The sequence below is a fragment of the Mus caroli genome, unplaced genomic scaffold, assembly GCF_978045245.1.
Source record: "Mus caroli unplaced genomic scaffold, Mus_caroli_1 scaffold_4, whole genome shotgun sequence".
Taxonomy (NCBI): Eukaryota; Metazoa; Chordata; class Mammalia; order Rodentia; family Muridae; genus Mus; species Mus caroli.
The window spans coordinates 148,243,597-148,258,357 of record NW_028227259.1 but is presented as its reverse complement, the minus strand read 5'-3'; the positions used below and the strand labels follow the sequence as shown (position 1 = coordinate 148,258,357).

General features: G+C 48.9%; 1 protein-coding gene across 4 annotated transcripts in view; it reads right to left on the bottom strand.

The window, feature by feature from the left end:
- The window catches only part of Cyth3 (cytohesin 3), a 95,540-nt gene that overhangs the window by 14,619 nt on the left and 66,160 nt on the right, over nt 1–14,761 (bottom strand). For all 4 annotated transcript variants that reach the window (XM_085837413.1, XM_085837414.1, XM_021163221.3 and 1 more), the window contains exons 2-5: nt 12,491–12,573; nt 10,454–10,518; nt 9,946–10,012; nt 2,949–3,067 (exon numbers count right to left, since the gene is read on the bottom strand). In XM_085837413.1, the coding sequence (XP_085693539.1) occupies nt 2,949–3,067; nt 9,946–10,012; nt 10,454–10,518; nt 12,491–12,573 (334 nt within the window). The remainder of the gene's footprint in view (nt 1–2,948; nt 3,068–9,945; nt 10,013–10,453; nt 10,519–12,490; nt 12,574–14,761) is intronic.

Sequence of the window (14,761 nt, the reverse complement as noted above, 5' to 3'; positions counted from 1 at the left end):
GGCTATTTTGATCCCTAAAATCTTCCATGTTGAATTTTATAATTAGCTTGTGGAGTTATGTGTAGAAGCCAAATGGGATTTTGGTAAGAGTAATGGGATCTACCATCATGGTGAGGCTGCTGAGTGCAGCAAGGCTCCTTCCCAACCCATCACTGTGGGCTGGACTCCCACCCACTCAGATCTCTGCACTGCCTGAATCCTTTCAGGTTGCAGGCTGTCTGCACGTCTTCTGCTAAATTCACTCCTGGTCTTTTTAATGCTACAGACCTCCCTTCTGTTTGCTGAGGTGAGACTGACTGTACAGAAACAGGACCGACTGTGGTACATGGAGCTTGACCCCAGCAACCATGCTGAGCTCGCTTGTTCACAGTCTGGTATGTGTCCTGCCTAGGTTTATTGTCAGCTTCACAAAAGCTGCAGTTACTGGGGAAGGGGAACCTCAATCTAAGAACACTATCTATCAGGCTGGTCTGTAGCCATGTCTGTGAGAGATTCTCTTGACTAATGGTTGTCCACTGTGGGTAGTACTGTCCCTAGGCAAGTGGATCTGGTTTGGCAGTGTGAGTGCAGGTGAGCCAACCCTGAGGATGTGAGGGCTGGAGAGCCGACCCTGCCTCCTTTGATGGTGGCATTGGATGGCCTACCTGGAGCGATGCTGGAGAGCTTGCCCTGGTGGTGTGGAAAAGGGAGAGCTAGTAGGCTGCCCAGCCCAGTTACCAACCAGGTCCATTTCCAGGGCTTTTGAGTTGGCTCACCCCCAAGTCTGTATCATCTGTGAACTGTTGGGGCACGTAAAAGGGCTAGACCTGCTAATCCAAAGCTGCAGAATCTCCATGACACAAGGCAACAACAGGATAACCAGGAGTCCTAGTGGGAAGCCAACTATTGATGACATTACAGAAGCCAGAGGCCACAAACCCAAACAATGGCTCACTGCATTTAACATTCGTAAGGTAAGATGTGTGGACAGAGGAATCTACTATGGGACACACTGTGACACACTGCTTTCTAGGCTTTGTTTTGTTTACTTCTGTTTGTGTGGCTTTTTTTCATTTAGGCAGGGGAGGAGGTTGCAAGGGCAGAGAGTGGGTGCGAGGGGATGGGGAGATGAGTGGGGGCTGGGGTGCATGGTGTGCAACTCTCGAAGGATCAATAAAAAGTAAAAAGAAAGACAGCAGCCAGCTGAGCACGAGGCTGCGAGCAGGCAGAGCAAACGCTGCTGCTGCTGCTCCTCCGAGTCCTGCTCAAGTGCCTGCTCTGCTGGCCTCCCTGGCGCCCAGGCAGAGATGTGTGTGCCACAGACATTCTTTCCTGCCCAAGTTGCTTCTGCTCTGAGTGTATCACAGCAACAGAACACCAGGACATCGTGTGTATATATGTAAGGTGTGTGTACGTGCTTGCTTGCAAGTATGTTAGTACACACGTGTGCTTAGCTACATATGTGTGGAGGCCAGAGGCTAATGTCTCAACCACTTTTTGCTTTACTTTCTGAGGCAGGGTCCCGAACTGCCTCTGCTCGCTTTCTGTAGGATTCTCTATACACACGGATCTTGTCACCTGCAAACAGTCCACTTCTACCTCTCCAACATGCATTTTTCTCACTGTTGACTATGTGACCTGGCCAGTATCAGCAGCAGCAGCGCCGCACTGAGGAGCAAGAGTGAGAGGGCAGGCAGACTTCCTGTCCCCTCTCACTTCAGGCCTGACATGTGCACTGTCTGTCGTGCTGAGGGAAACCCCTGCCTTTGCTATGTTAACTGAGGTGTCTGTTTACTCGAAAGTATGTGCCACCATGACCAGCTTACGCAGTGCTGCCCAGGACTTGTATGTTATACAAGCACTCGAACTAATGATCTACATGGCTGGCCCTGAATTACTCGGTGTGTGTGTGTGTGTGTGTGTGTGCTGCTGTTGCTGTTGCTCAGGATGAATGCAGGGCCTCATGCACACTAAGCATCGCCAAAGCTCTGTGACTGACTTGACTGACGTGACTGACGTGACTGAACTAACTGCCCAGGGCCAGGAAAGCCAGGAGCCAGCAAGGAAGTGAGCGACTGAACACAAAGAAACTTGAGGCCATGTCACTAGAGGCTGTGCGGGCATTTGGTACATAATCTTCACTTACTGTTAAGTCTAATGTGCTAATTTGTTTTGAAAGTTCGTTTCTATAAGCATAAGATACTTGTTTGTAGCTTTTGGCTCATCAATGTCTGCTATGGGTGTCAGCTGACCTCCCTGAATGAGCTGTTCTACTTTAGATCAAGTATTTTTAGTAATAAACTAGAAGCAGACCTGCCCTGACTAGGCAATGTTAGGCTTTAAACACCCCCAACATTGAGAGTGGGCACCTGCTGCCACCGTCTTCCCACCTAGCCTCAGCTAAGCACAGCAGACGGCCCTTCAGGGACTGGTGATCCCCAGTAATCCCAGCCCTTAGAGGCAGAGGGAAGAAGATAGATCTAAGCATGAGGCCAGGCTAGGCTACATACACAGCAGGACCTGATCTCAAAAAGCAACAAAGACAAACAAACTAAAACCACCAGCAGACGGACCTTTAGCTGAGGTGAGAAAGTCACCTCAAGTGACAGGGGAGAGACCCATGAAAAGGCTGGGATACTTGTGGGCCAACCTGCAGACAGCACACATTCTTTTGAGGGCCAGGAGGGAATGCCACCAGTGACAGAGAATAGTTCCAATGGGACATAGACATACCTGACTCTCAGCCACCCACTCCTGCTCTGTGTGCATCTGCTGCGTATCTGTCCAGATCATCAAGTTCACCCCTATGCCTCCTAAGTAGGGCTTTGGTCCACTTTAACATTCGGTGCCGTATGATCCCAAATGCCCGGTGTCCCCATCCCTGTCCTCACTCGGCCCCCAGCAACCTGGGGTCAGTGCCTCTATCCTACAGCTCGCAGCTCAGGGGCTTGAGGGCCTCCTCAGCTTACCTCTCACCCAGGTAGTCTCCAATGACGGTCTTGTTCAGGCCCTCTCCTTTGTACAGAAACTGGGCGACATCCTCTGGGGAGCTCTGCAGCAGGTCGTTCTCAATTAGGAACTGAATGCCCTGCGGAACAATGTGGAATGGAACATGCAGGTCAGGAGGGCCACTCACGATCCATTTTCACAGTTAGAAACCCAACAGGTTTAGACACAGTGAAAATGCCAGAGACCTATGGAAGGCACACGGTCTGGTTTCATCCATTCGAGAAGGAGCCACTCTGTTTGTCAGGTATCACCCAAGCAGTTAAAATCACCTTCACATTTGTAAAGCTAAGGGAAAACACCTCCCTCCTGCTGCACAGACTTCGCTGTGGTGAGAGATGCTGTCAGCTGGGCAACCCAATACCTGCCCCTACGCACCAGTCTCTTGAAACCTTGTATTTCTGTTTTATGTATGTGACTGCTTTGCCTGCATGGATGTCTGGGTACTTACTACATGCATGCCTGGCAACTGCAGAGGCCAGAAGGAGGAGTCAGATCCTCTGAGACCGGAGTTACTGAAGGTCTGAGCTACCATGTGGGTGCTGGTAATTGACCGCAGTCCTCCAGAAAAACAGCTGAGCCATCTCTCCAGCAGCCCTTCCCCACCTTTTACAAAATAACTTTTAAGTTATTAAAGTTTTAACTTAGGTTTACTTATGTGTGTGAGCCCATACACTGGCCATAATCAGAGGTCAATTTGCCATGGACTGGATCTGTCTTCTACCATGGTGTCCTGGGGATGGAACTCAGAGCTTCAGGCTTGGTGGGCCTCCTTATTCACTGTGATTGTGTGTCCGTGTGTGAGTGCCGTGTATGTGCTACAGTGCACAGCCTTCAGAGTCAGACCCTGGCGCTGGAACTCAGGTTACCAGGCTGTGTGGCTTCCCATTCTGCCCCAACCCAACCCTTTTCAATGACCTAAGACACAGGCTTGGCCAACCTGACGTAAACAGAGGCCTGGAGGGATGCACACTTCTACTGCCTTTCCTCTTTCTTTCCACCTTGAAGTCCATGCCATGACAGCACCACAGCACCTCACGTGAGAGAAAGACTGGGATAAGTACCTTCCGCCTGTCACTTGGAAGACACTTATTGCCACAGCATCCACATGAGAAAATAAACTCCACTGTGCAACCAATTGGAGGGTGTGTGTGTGTGTTTGTTACCTGAAGCCAAAGACATGTTAACTGGCACACCGCCACTGAGCTTACACCAAGCAAACACAGGCCCGCTTGAAGAACCTGCAAAGTGCACTGGCAGTTTTGAGAATGGGTCGTCCTAAATCAGCTGCACTACACCATCTCACTGGACTTCCAGGACCCATAATAGCAAACCTTCACCTTTCACACAACTTGAGAGCTGGTTTATACCAAGCTACCTTATTCCAGGCTGGGGAGAGCACATGGGAGTCTGCTATCCATGTGCCAAGAGGCATTTCTACAAACTCAGGGAGGCTTTTCCAGCTGAAACTCCCAGGCCTGCTGTGGCTTCCTCATCCACCCACAGTCCATCTGGCAGCCTTATTTAGCATTCCCAAAAACTTCATACAGCAACAGACAACCAGTAAGAGAGAAGATAAAGGTAGACGGTGGAAGACTGCAACCGGGTGGAGAGAACAAAATGAACGAGAGCTCATAGACCTAGGACACAGCAAAAGACAGTGCAAGAGCACACGTGTTTACGTAAATGCATCTTGGTCACTGTGTGCATGGTGCAGGCATGTGCATGTGCACATGTGCTCATGCATGGAAGCCCTACGCCACTCTCATGTCTTCTTTGTGCTCCATTTTTAATTGTTGAGGCTGGGTCTCCCACTGAACCCAGAGCTACCAATTCTAGTCTATCTACTTAGCTACCTTGACCAGGGCTTTCCTGTCTCTGCCTCTCAAGTGTGGGCCCACTATGCCTACTTGGGTTTTGTGTGGGTTTGGAGGCTCAATCTCTGGTCCTCTGGTCCTCAAACCCGCACAGCAAGCTCCACAGCCACGGAAGCCGCCTCTCCATCCCCAGGCAAGCTCCACAGCCATGAAAGCCACCTCTCCATCCCCAGGCAAGCTCCACAGCCATGAAAGCCACCTCTCCATCCCCAGGCAAGCTCCACAGCCACGGAAGCCGCCTCTCCATCCCCAGGCAAGCTCCACAGCCACGGAAGCCGCCTCCCCATCCCCAGGCAGGTGTATTTTCATTCTGCTTGCGCAAGTCTTAAAAAAGGAAAACCTAATTTTGGTGATCGTGTGGGATACCTGGGGGAATGGATCTGAGAAACAGTGGCCCCAGAAAGGTGGCCTGCAATGTTCTGCAAGTACGGTTTGTTCTGGGTTGAGGGTTTTGTTTCTTAATTTGTCAGGAGGCTTCAAGACTTACATTTAAAATTTGTGGGCCACGCAACGTGCCGTTTAAATCTGACAGCAGCCCTCCGTTAACTCTTGTGTGTTTCTGGCAGGAGTGGGAAAGCATGCCACCTGGTGCTACTGTGAAACTACACACACTCTGCACGCTGCTGTGGCCATGGGACACACCTGTGCTGGAGTATGGGCTAAAACCAACTTCACTGCTGCTTTGTGTGGCTTGTTCTCCAACCAAACAGGTGAGGAGGACTTAGAGCCAGTGAGCCAGTGAGCCAGCAGCCAGCAGAGGGACACAGGGCAGGGATACCCTTGGGGCTGGCAAGGGAGGGGCAATAACCACAGGACCTTAGGCAGGTGTTTACTGCCTAACACCTCAGGGTCAAAGGTCAATACTGCAGCATTATAGAACCCTTGCTAAGAACATTAGGAGTCATGAGATTAACAGTAAGTGTGAACTGGTAAGTCTTGCTACTCTGAAATCTACTAAGGGCAGGCAGGAAGGAAGGCATCTGAAAGCACCCAGGATTCTGGAACAAAAGGCTCATGGAAGTAGAGTGTAAAGTGGTCTGGTGTGGGCCTGGTTCCTGGACTCCTTCCACTGACACTGTGCTAGCAGAGGCTGAGTTTGAAGACATCCCCCTCAAAGATCCAATGACCCCCTAGGCAGACAGACAGTCCCAGGACTCTTATGAGGTTCTTGCATCTTTGCCCTCTGGCTTTTTCTCCCCTCCTTCCTGTCCTGGGGCTCCAGGGTCTGTGGTGTCAAGGCTAAGTGCCAGACCTTGGAAGCCTAGACCTCTGCCAGGTCAGTGACTTTGTGGAACATGCTGTATGGATAGATGTTCTGGACCTGCCCTGAGCCTCTGTCCTCCCAAAGAACTAGGTCACTGTAACAGCTGATCTAGACAGCCTGACAGCGCTTGGAGTCACCTAGGAGAAAAGCTTGTCTGTGAGGGAGTGTCAAGAGACTGTGAAGTGAGGGAAGGCCACTCCTTATGGTGGATGGCACGGCTTCCATGGACTAGGAGAAGGTAGCTGAGCTCCAGGTGAGCGCCACTTCTTACAACTGTGGACGCAGAGCGAGCTTCAGCTGCCATGCCTTTCCACTATGGACTGACCCTTGACCTGTAAGCCCACGTGACCCTTCCTTCCTGAGGTCTATTCTGTCAGGCACTTTGCCACAGCAGTAAGAAAAGGGATCAACACAACTGTTGGGGAGACATGAGAAAACCATATGGTCAGAAGAAGGTCATTTTTGGCTGCCGTCACAGGAGGGACAGCAGGAGGATCCCTGCAAAGGTTCCCTCTGCAGGAGACACAGACCCTCATCATGGGAAACGGAGCTGCAGGGAGTTCAGGGCAGAGACCTACAAGGTTAGTCCTGTCCACTGGGCTGGACTGAGAGACCTAGGTCACTGAAGGACACTTCTGCGTGTCTGTGTGCTCCCAGACACGATTAGATTGGACGACACTAGATTTTGAGAGTTTTGACCTCATTAATGTTAAGATTCTTCAAGGCTGATAGGTTGAAGGTAGCAGAGCTGTGGAAGACAGGGTCTGGTCACAGGAAGTGGGCTGATGGAGGCGTGTCTCTGAAGGGTCTATCTGGCCCCTTCTTGCTGCTTTTCTCTGCTTCCTGTCTCCACAAGTAAAGGGCCTCTGCCACATCTGCTACCACACACTCTTCTGCCTCCCCTCAGGCCCAGAGCATCCCGATGACCATGCCTGACTCTCTAAAACCATGGGCCCAATCTAATCTTTTTCCTTTAAACTCTGCTCAGTGATGAAGTGTCTGATGCAGACTAAGCACAAATGGAGTCAAAAGCCAGATACCAAGCAAGTGGGTGTAAGAAAGTCTCCATCAGAGTGAGAGACAGAAAGGAAGCAGAGGCCATGGGAGCAGGCCTGCTCTGAGTCCAGTGATCAATGTCCTTACAAGAGCAGTTAAGCCAGGTACTACGTAGTGGCACATGCTTACACTCTCAGCACTTCAGAGGCTAAGGCAAGACGATCTCGAGTTCTAGGCCAGCCTGGACTATACAGTAAAAGGGAATGTGCACAGAAGAGAGAGAAGGCTCAGCAGCTGGAGGCTATGTCCACAGCTAAGGCACACCGCTGTCAATCACCTACAGCTAGGATAGAGGCCTGGACAGACTCACCTTGCAAGTGTGAAAGGTATTCTGCCTGGACCTTCAGCTTGGACTACTTGCCTCCTGCATGAGGATATATTTCTGTGCCTTAAGTCATCTAGTTTGGGGTAATTTGTTACAGAAGGTACAGAGTACTAGACATTAAAAAAAATACTTATAAAAGAAATCAAATGTCTCATTAGTAAAAAGGTTGTTTTCTTTTGTTTTTGAGACAGCGTTTTACTGTGAAGCCCTGATTGGTCTGGAACTGACTTTGTGGACCAGGATGGCCTTGCAGTGAGTGATCTGTGTGCCTCTTCCTCTCTCTTCACTTCAGTCTTCCTCTAAGGGCATCTCACCTGAGAGGTGCTGGTGTGTGTGTCCTTCTGTGTGTGTGCTTTGCCTCCATGTGTGTCTGTGCACCACAAACACACAAAGGCCAGAAAGGGCTTCAAGTTCTCTGGAACTGGAGTCCTAGTGGATGTGAGCCACCCTGTGAGTGCCAGGTCTCCAACCCACACACGTGGGACCCACTAAACGGCCTCTCTGGTCCCTGCTGGTATTACTTCTAACCTAGGTAATTTAGCCAAGTCAAGAGCTCACTCCTCTCATCCCATAGCTGGGAGATTTTTTTGGGGGGATGGGGGCGGGTCTTTTGGAAGGAAGAGTTTGTGAAACTCTGAAGCCCAGGCCATCCCTGCCATGACCATACCTTCTTCTGGGAACGGATAAACCTTAGCTCATCCCTGTTTTTCATGGCAACCCAAAATCTTGGCATTTAACCTGTGTATGCCTCTCAATACCTAGAAAACCTCAGCAGTCTTTGTTCCTCTCCTTTCTCATAAAATATACTGAGCGAATTTGGGTCTTCTAAAATACATTTTTTCATATAACCCTCTTCTTGTTTAGACTTGGGGTTTGTTGGTTTCTTTTTGTCTTCTGTGTGGCTGTTTTAGGAGGCGGCACGTATCACATTCTGTGGTTTAGGCTGACCCTGAACTTGATGATCCTCCTGCCTTAGCCTCCCCAGTACTGGGGTTACAGCACCCCTGGCTCTGTGCACCTTCTGTATTCTGGGTGTGTTTCTTGTGTTAGGGTATACTTACTCAGTTTCTCAATACTCAGACAAGGTCTTAGTGACTAACTTTTTTAGTCCCTGCATGTCTAAAACTGTCACTGCTCTTATTTTTTCATTAGGGACAGTCTGGACAGAGTTCTCAGTTTTAAATCATTTCTCCCCTTAAACCTTAGAAGATACTGTTTCGCTACTGTGCCTGACACAGCCTTCTCTGGTAACACAGCTCCAGACTTCCGTGATCTAATCAAACCTTTCCTGATTTATTTATAAACCCTAGTGTTACTTCTAGACGCTAGCCCACTGAACAAAGCCAAAGCTCCTTGCTTAAAGTGTCATCGCTCAGAGGCTGACAGTCCCACCTACCTGAGACTAGTCACTCTGGCATTTCCTTGTGCTTTCATGAGGTGACATGGCGCCCTTTGACACAGGCATAAATAGTGTTCTGAGCTACAAAGTGAGATTTTCTACTGTGTCTGTGGACTAATTGTGTATGTCCCTCAAGATGCACACACAAAGCCCCAACCCCGTGACAGCCAGTGGAGGCAGAGACCGTGGGGTGATCAGGTAAGACAAGCTCATTTGGAGGTGCCGGGTGGGTCAGGGCGTACAGCGCCTGAGAAGAGGAGCTCTAAACCCAGCTTCCTCCACAGCCTCGGCACATGAAGATTCAGAAAGACGGCTGCCATCTGCACGGAGAGGAGGGACCTCAGTGAACACAAGCATGAAAGCACCCATGGGCTCAGACCTGCAGGCCGACAGAGGAGTGTGAGAAGAAAATCTCTGGGGTTCCCATCCCTGGCCTGGGTGCTGTGTTTATTTCCATGCATGCCAGTTTTTATGCATGCCAGGCTAGCCACCAGCTGGCTTTGTAGGTCAAGACGACAGTGAGCTTCGGATCCTCTGGCCCTCCTGTTTCTACCTTCCAGCACTGGGCTTACAGCCTCACTCCACCAGCCTGGTTTTCAAGGTGTGGTACTTTGTCATAACAGCTTAAGCTGACTAAAGCAAGTATCACAACCAAGTCTACAATACTAAATGATTTTTTAAAAAAATTCATGTGCAGACTAAATGAGCTTTAATTATAAATAGTTGAATAGAACCAGTAATTAACATAAAATTCATAAAAATACTTTCAGGTCAAAAGGGACATCAAGTGAAACCTACAAAGCAATTCACCACAGCCTGACTAAACCCTGATGCCCTTGGATGTGGTGGGCAGACACCACGGGGCTGACAGAGTTTCTGGACCTGGGGCTCTCAGCAAGTGACCGACAGGCCTGCATCCAGAGCCCCAGACCATGAGAAAGGTCCAGGTGCTTGTGACAAACTGAAACATCAACTCCATCTTTTCACAAGGCCATGGGAGTCAGCCATTTGCATGCTGAAGGCCGGAACTATTCCTCACCTTTTTGGGGTCCATGTTGAATTTCTTCCTTCCCATGGCTATTTGCTTGTTCCTCTGAGTAGTTTTGCTATTGGTTTTAAACAATTTTGAAAAATCATTAGTATTTCACAGAGTACAGCAGAACCACACACCCCTGTTCCTTCTCCATCTCAGGTCCACCTGCGGCATAAGGCAGCGGTGTCCCGCAGACCCTACTGCCCTCCACAGGTGACACTGCTGCCGCGTTTTGCATCTTCATGAACAGTAAGACTTCTTCAGAAAGGCTAATGGTGGAAAGCAGGGCCTTGCTACAAAGCAAGACTTTAGAGTCCTGTTCTCATGATACAGAGTTAACTCAGAGTCCCTCTGCTTACTCCCACACCTACAAAGTTGACGAGGACACAGGAGGCATGAGGAAGGATGGCCAAAGGCCCCGACTCCCAGCCCAGCCCTTGCTCCTGCTATAGTGGCTGGAGGAGGTGGCAGAAATAAAGAGGGGGAGGAGTCTGAACAGTCACAAGCATTTTACCTCTCCTCCACTGAAGTCAGGTTGTCAATCTCCGTCATCACTTCTGCAATTTCATATTTCAGCCTCTGTTAGAAAAGAAGGAGCCAGGTCATGGGGTATCTTAACTCTCCTATACTCATAGGCTCAGAGACATCCTGATCTTCTCCAGGCTAAGCTTTCCTAAGGACTCATATGAGCATCACAAGGCCAAAACCCAACATCTGTACCAGTAAGGTAGACCCAATGCCAGAGGCAGCACAGCACAGAGAACACAGGCAAGCAAGCATACACTCATGCACGCACACTCATGTACTCACACATTCATGCACACACATATTCATGTACGCCCACACTCATGCTTGCCCACACACAATCTCCACCTCTCATTACACATATCACAGGTGTCCAACAAGGCAGGCTCTTAAGTATCTGTGTGAAAAGTCAAGAAGGAAGTAAACAATACAAAAGCATGTACAGGCAAGCGGGGGTCCTTAGCTAAACCATGTGGTCATCGCATATAACCAGACGCATGGGTAGCCTGCATTCTGAGGGGAGCAGAGACTTGGAGATGTCTAAGTTGATACCAGGTTTGCCAAACAGTCTCATGACTGTCACTTCATAAAAGATGAAGCCCCTCAGGGCTAGAGAAACGGCTTAGAAGTTAACACACTGTGCTACCCTCAATCTGCACACACACATCAGATGGCTCACACCACTTAAGTCCAGCTCGAGGGGGTCCCATTCCTCTGGCCTGAGCGCACCTGCACTCGTGTCCATAGACACACACACATGTACATCATCTAAAATAATAAAAATTCAAAGTGATGATTAGTTACCATTCTCTTTTGTTTTTGTTTTTCGAGACAGGGTTTCTCTGTGTAGCCCTGGTTGTCTTGGAACCCACTCTGTAGACCAGGCTGGCCTCGAACTCAGAATCCTGCCTGCCTCTGCCTCCCGAGTGCTAGGATTAAAGGCGTGCGCCACCACACCTGGCTAGTCACGATTCTTTTTAAAAGAGCAACATGAAGCCCTAAGAACAAGGCCCAACTCAGAGACATCAGAAACAGAGGGGACCGAAAAGGCTCAGCCCCCTCTGGCTGGTTTCCCCACCTCTCTGCAGTCAGAGTTCAGGGAAGGGGCCGTGTTATTAAGCAGTACGATCACTCTGTCCACACGATACCCACTCTCACTCTTTAGATAAAGGACTTCGCTGGTTTGCAGAATTTTCCAAGAATGCAGGCTAACCTGACAGCCAAACAGCCACCAATTACCTCTCAAGTACAAAGACATTATATTCAGAACCCTATTATGTGTGTGCCAACAAGTTCAAACTTAAACAAGTTCCTAGAAAGGAGCCATTGTCTAGGACAATCGTGGCCTGTGAAGCAACATTTACTTTGGCAATGACAGTGACTAGGAGGCCCCTCAAGCAGAGCCACACAACTGTCTTTCCTGAGGACCAGGTGGCCCCTGCATGTCGTCTGAAGCAGCTCAGATCCCCAGCTCTGAATGTACTGTATGTAGCTTCACTCAGCTCTTGCCCTGTGGCACACCTTCCACCCTGGCCTCGGAATCAAGTACACAATTGTGGGAAGGCACTGTATACCCATCGGTTTTACTTATCTTCGTTTAAATTTGTTATTCTGCCCTTACCAAGTAGGCACATGGTATATAGTTAGAATCCAACAAATATGCTTGTCTGTCTATTCAAAGGACACAGACTGCCAAAGATATAGCAGGCACTTTTCTGAGTGCCTGGAATAATATACACAGAAGAGGGCAGCATGTGCCGGGCTGTTGCCACTGCTTCCACTGACACTGTACCTCTGAGGCCACATGACAACTACTGGGCATGTTAGTCCCATTGAGGTCTCTACCAGAGCTTGTGCTTTCGGGATGGACAGTCTTTGCTGCGCCAGGCTGGAGAAGCCATCTCCTCTGTCTCTGTATTTCTAATACACACATACTGAAGACTCAATGTCGCGTGTTCCTGAAGCTACCCTATTCAGTATGCCACACAAATCCACACGCTAAGACACTCTGCTGTTGCTGAGTTACCTCAATGTCATCAATAAGTTCCTTTTTTCTTCTACGAATGTCCAAAAGTTCTTCTCGCTCTTCTAATGACAGGTCTTCAGGCACTGAAAAGAAGAAGAAAGAAGAAAGAAAGGTTAACACCTTCGGGGAACCTGGTCAGGCTGGAGACCGGAGGCGGGAGGTTGGGTTGGGAGGCCCCTGAGCCTCCTCTGAGCCACCCTACAGAGGCTGCCTGCTGCTCTGGAGGAAAACAAAGCTAAAGGACACCAAGCACCTCTGTGCACACCTCACCCCACCACATGCTCATCATCCCGCCCCCATGCTTTAGCACAGACCTGCTCCACCACGGAGACCTCAGGAGAGGTTTCCATGGTGGAGGTTGTAGTGCTAAGATAGACACAGATGCAACCAGCACACCCCAGCACCCAGCAGGGAGCAGTGGGCAAGGTGGCCCTGCTGTACTCAGCTCTCAACTGCATGTAGCCTTTCACTGAAGTGCTACATATGTAACACATAAAACATGCCCTGAACCAGACACACACCAGTAAGAAAGGTCAAAGTGGTTACACTCTGGGGACTGAGAAATGCAGTGGGAAGGCAGCACGGTGCTGGCCGCCTACACTCAGCTCCACCGTGAGCCTTGTAGAACTAGGGGCTTTCTTAGGCACAACTATAAAACTGCTTGCCAATCTCACTAGACTTGCTGTGCTGGGGTGGGAGCAGAGCTGGGGAGCACAAATGAGCAGGAACTTGGGGAAGCACTCAGGTACATCAGACAGCAACCAGGATGTAGCACTCTGCAGCAGTGCAGCTGGAGTAGCAATGTTGAAGAAGCACATTTTATAGATTAGAAATTATCCAAGAAGTTAAATGCCATCCACGGGAGGCAGGGCAAGTGTGCTGGCCTCTCATAGAAAACCAGTTGCTATCAGGTGATTTCAGAACATCTGTGTAGACATTGCACACATTCTCTTATGAACCTCAAGAACAAAACATTAAATAATAAATTGTACAGGAATTTTCTTAGCTTTGTTCCCCACTGCCATGATAAAATACCCTGACAAAGCTGTGTTAGGGGGAAAGGGTGCATTTAGCTCACAACTCCAGTCCATTGTCATAGGGACTCCGTGGAGTTTGAACACGCATCCAAGAGCAGAGAGAATGAGTGTGTATGACCATGCTAGTGCACAGCTTGCTCTCTTCACTCACTAGGACCCAGCCTGTGCATGAAATGGTGCTGCCCACACTCACAGGAGGTCTTCCTCACCTTAACCCAATCAAGAAACTCCCACATGGCCACAACCACAAACCAACCTATTCTAGAGAATTCTTTACTGAGACTTCTTTTCCAGGAGATTCTGTATTATATCAAGTTGGCGATTAAAACTAACCATGGATAGGCTGAAGAGATGATCCTGAGGTTAAGAGCACTGGCTGTTCTTCCAGAGGACCTAGGTTCAATCTGCAGCACCCACATGCTAGATAACAACTTTAACTTCAGCTCAAGGGGATCCAACATCCTCAGATAGACATACATGCAGGAAAAACATCAATTCACATAAAATAAACAAATCATTTAAAAAAAGAAAAAACTAACCACGGGCACATAAATACATGTCATAACATGATCAGAACAATGAATGCAGAGTGTATAATAAGCACATCCTGTAAGGCGTGGAGGAAGGAGAGAAGCAGAGTGTCTGTTACATTGCTACCTCTTCTTCCTCTGCTCGCTCCACACAGAAACATGAATGGTGCCTTAGTGGTGTCCTTAGGTAACCTTCTATGCCAAAATGCTACTAAGGAAATGGTTACTGCTCTCCAAATAACAGAGGGCTATAAAATACCTGGGACCCTCAAAAACACCATGAGGACAGTCATTATTATCCCTATTTTAAAACTGAGGCCAAGAGAGATTGAATGATTTTTCCCTAGGAAAGAGATATTGAAGATAGAATGGGGATGGAAAGATGGCTCAACACTTAAGAGCACTTGGTGCTCTATCAGAGGCTCAGAGTTTGATCCCAGTACCTACATCAGGCAGTTCACAAGTGTCTGTGACTGTGATTCCAAGGACCAAATAGCCCTTTAGGAGTCACTGAATGGACACACACACCTAGATAGATAGATAGATAGATAGATAGATAGATAGATAGATAGATAAATAGATTGACTGATTGATAGATAGATAGACAGACAGACAGACAAACTTAGATTTCCACAAGGTCCCTGGAACCAGTGTCTTCCTTCTACCTTGCAAAGTGCCAGCTTCATCATGGAGCTGCCTCCCGC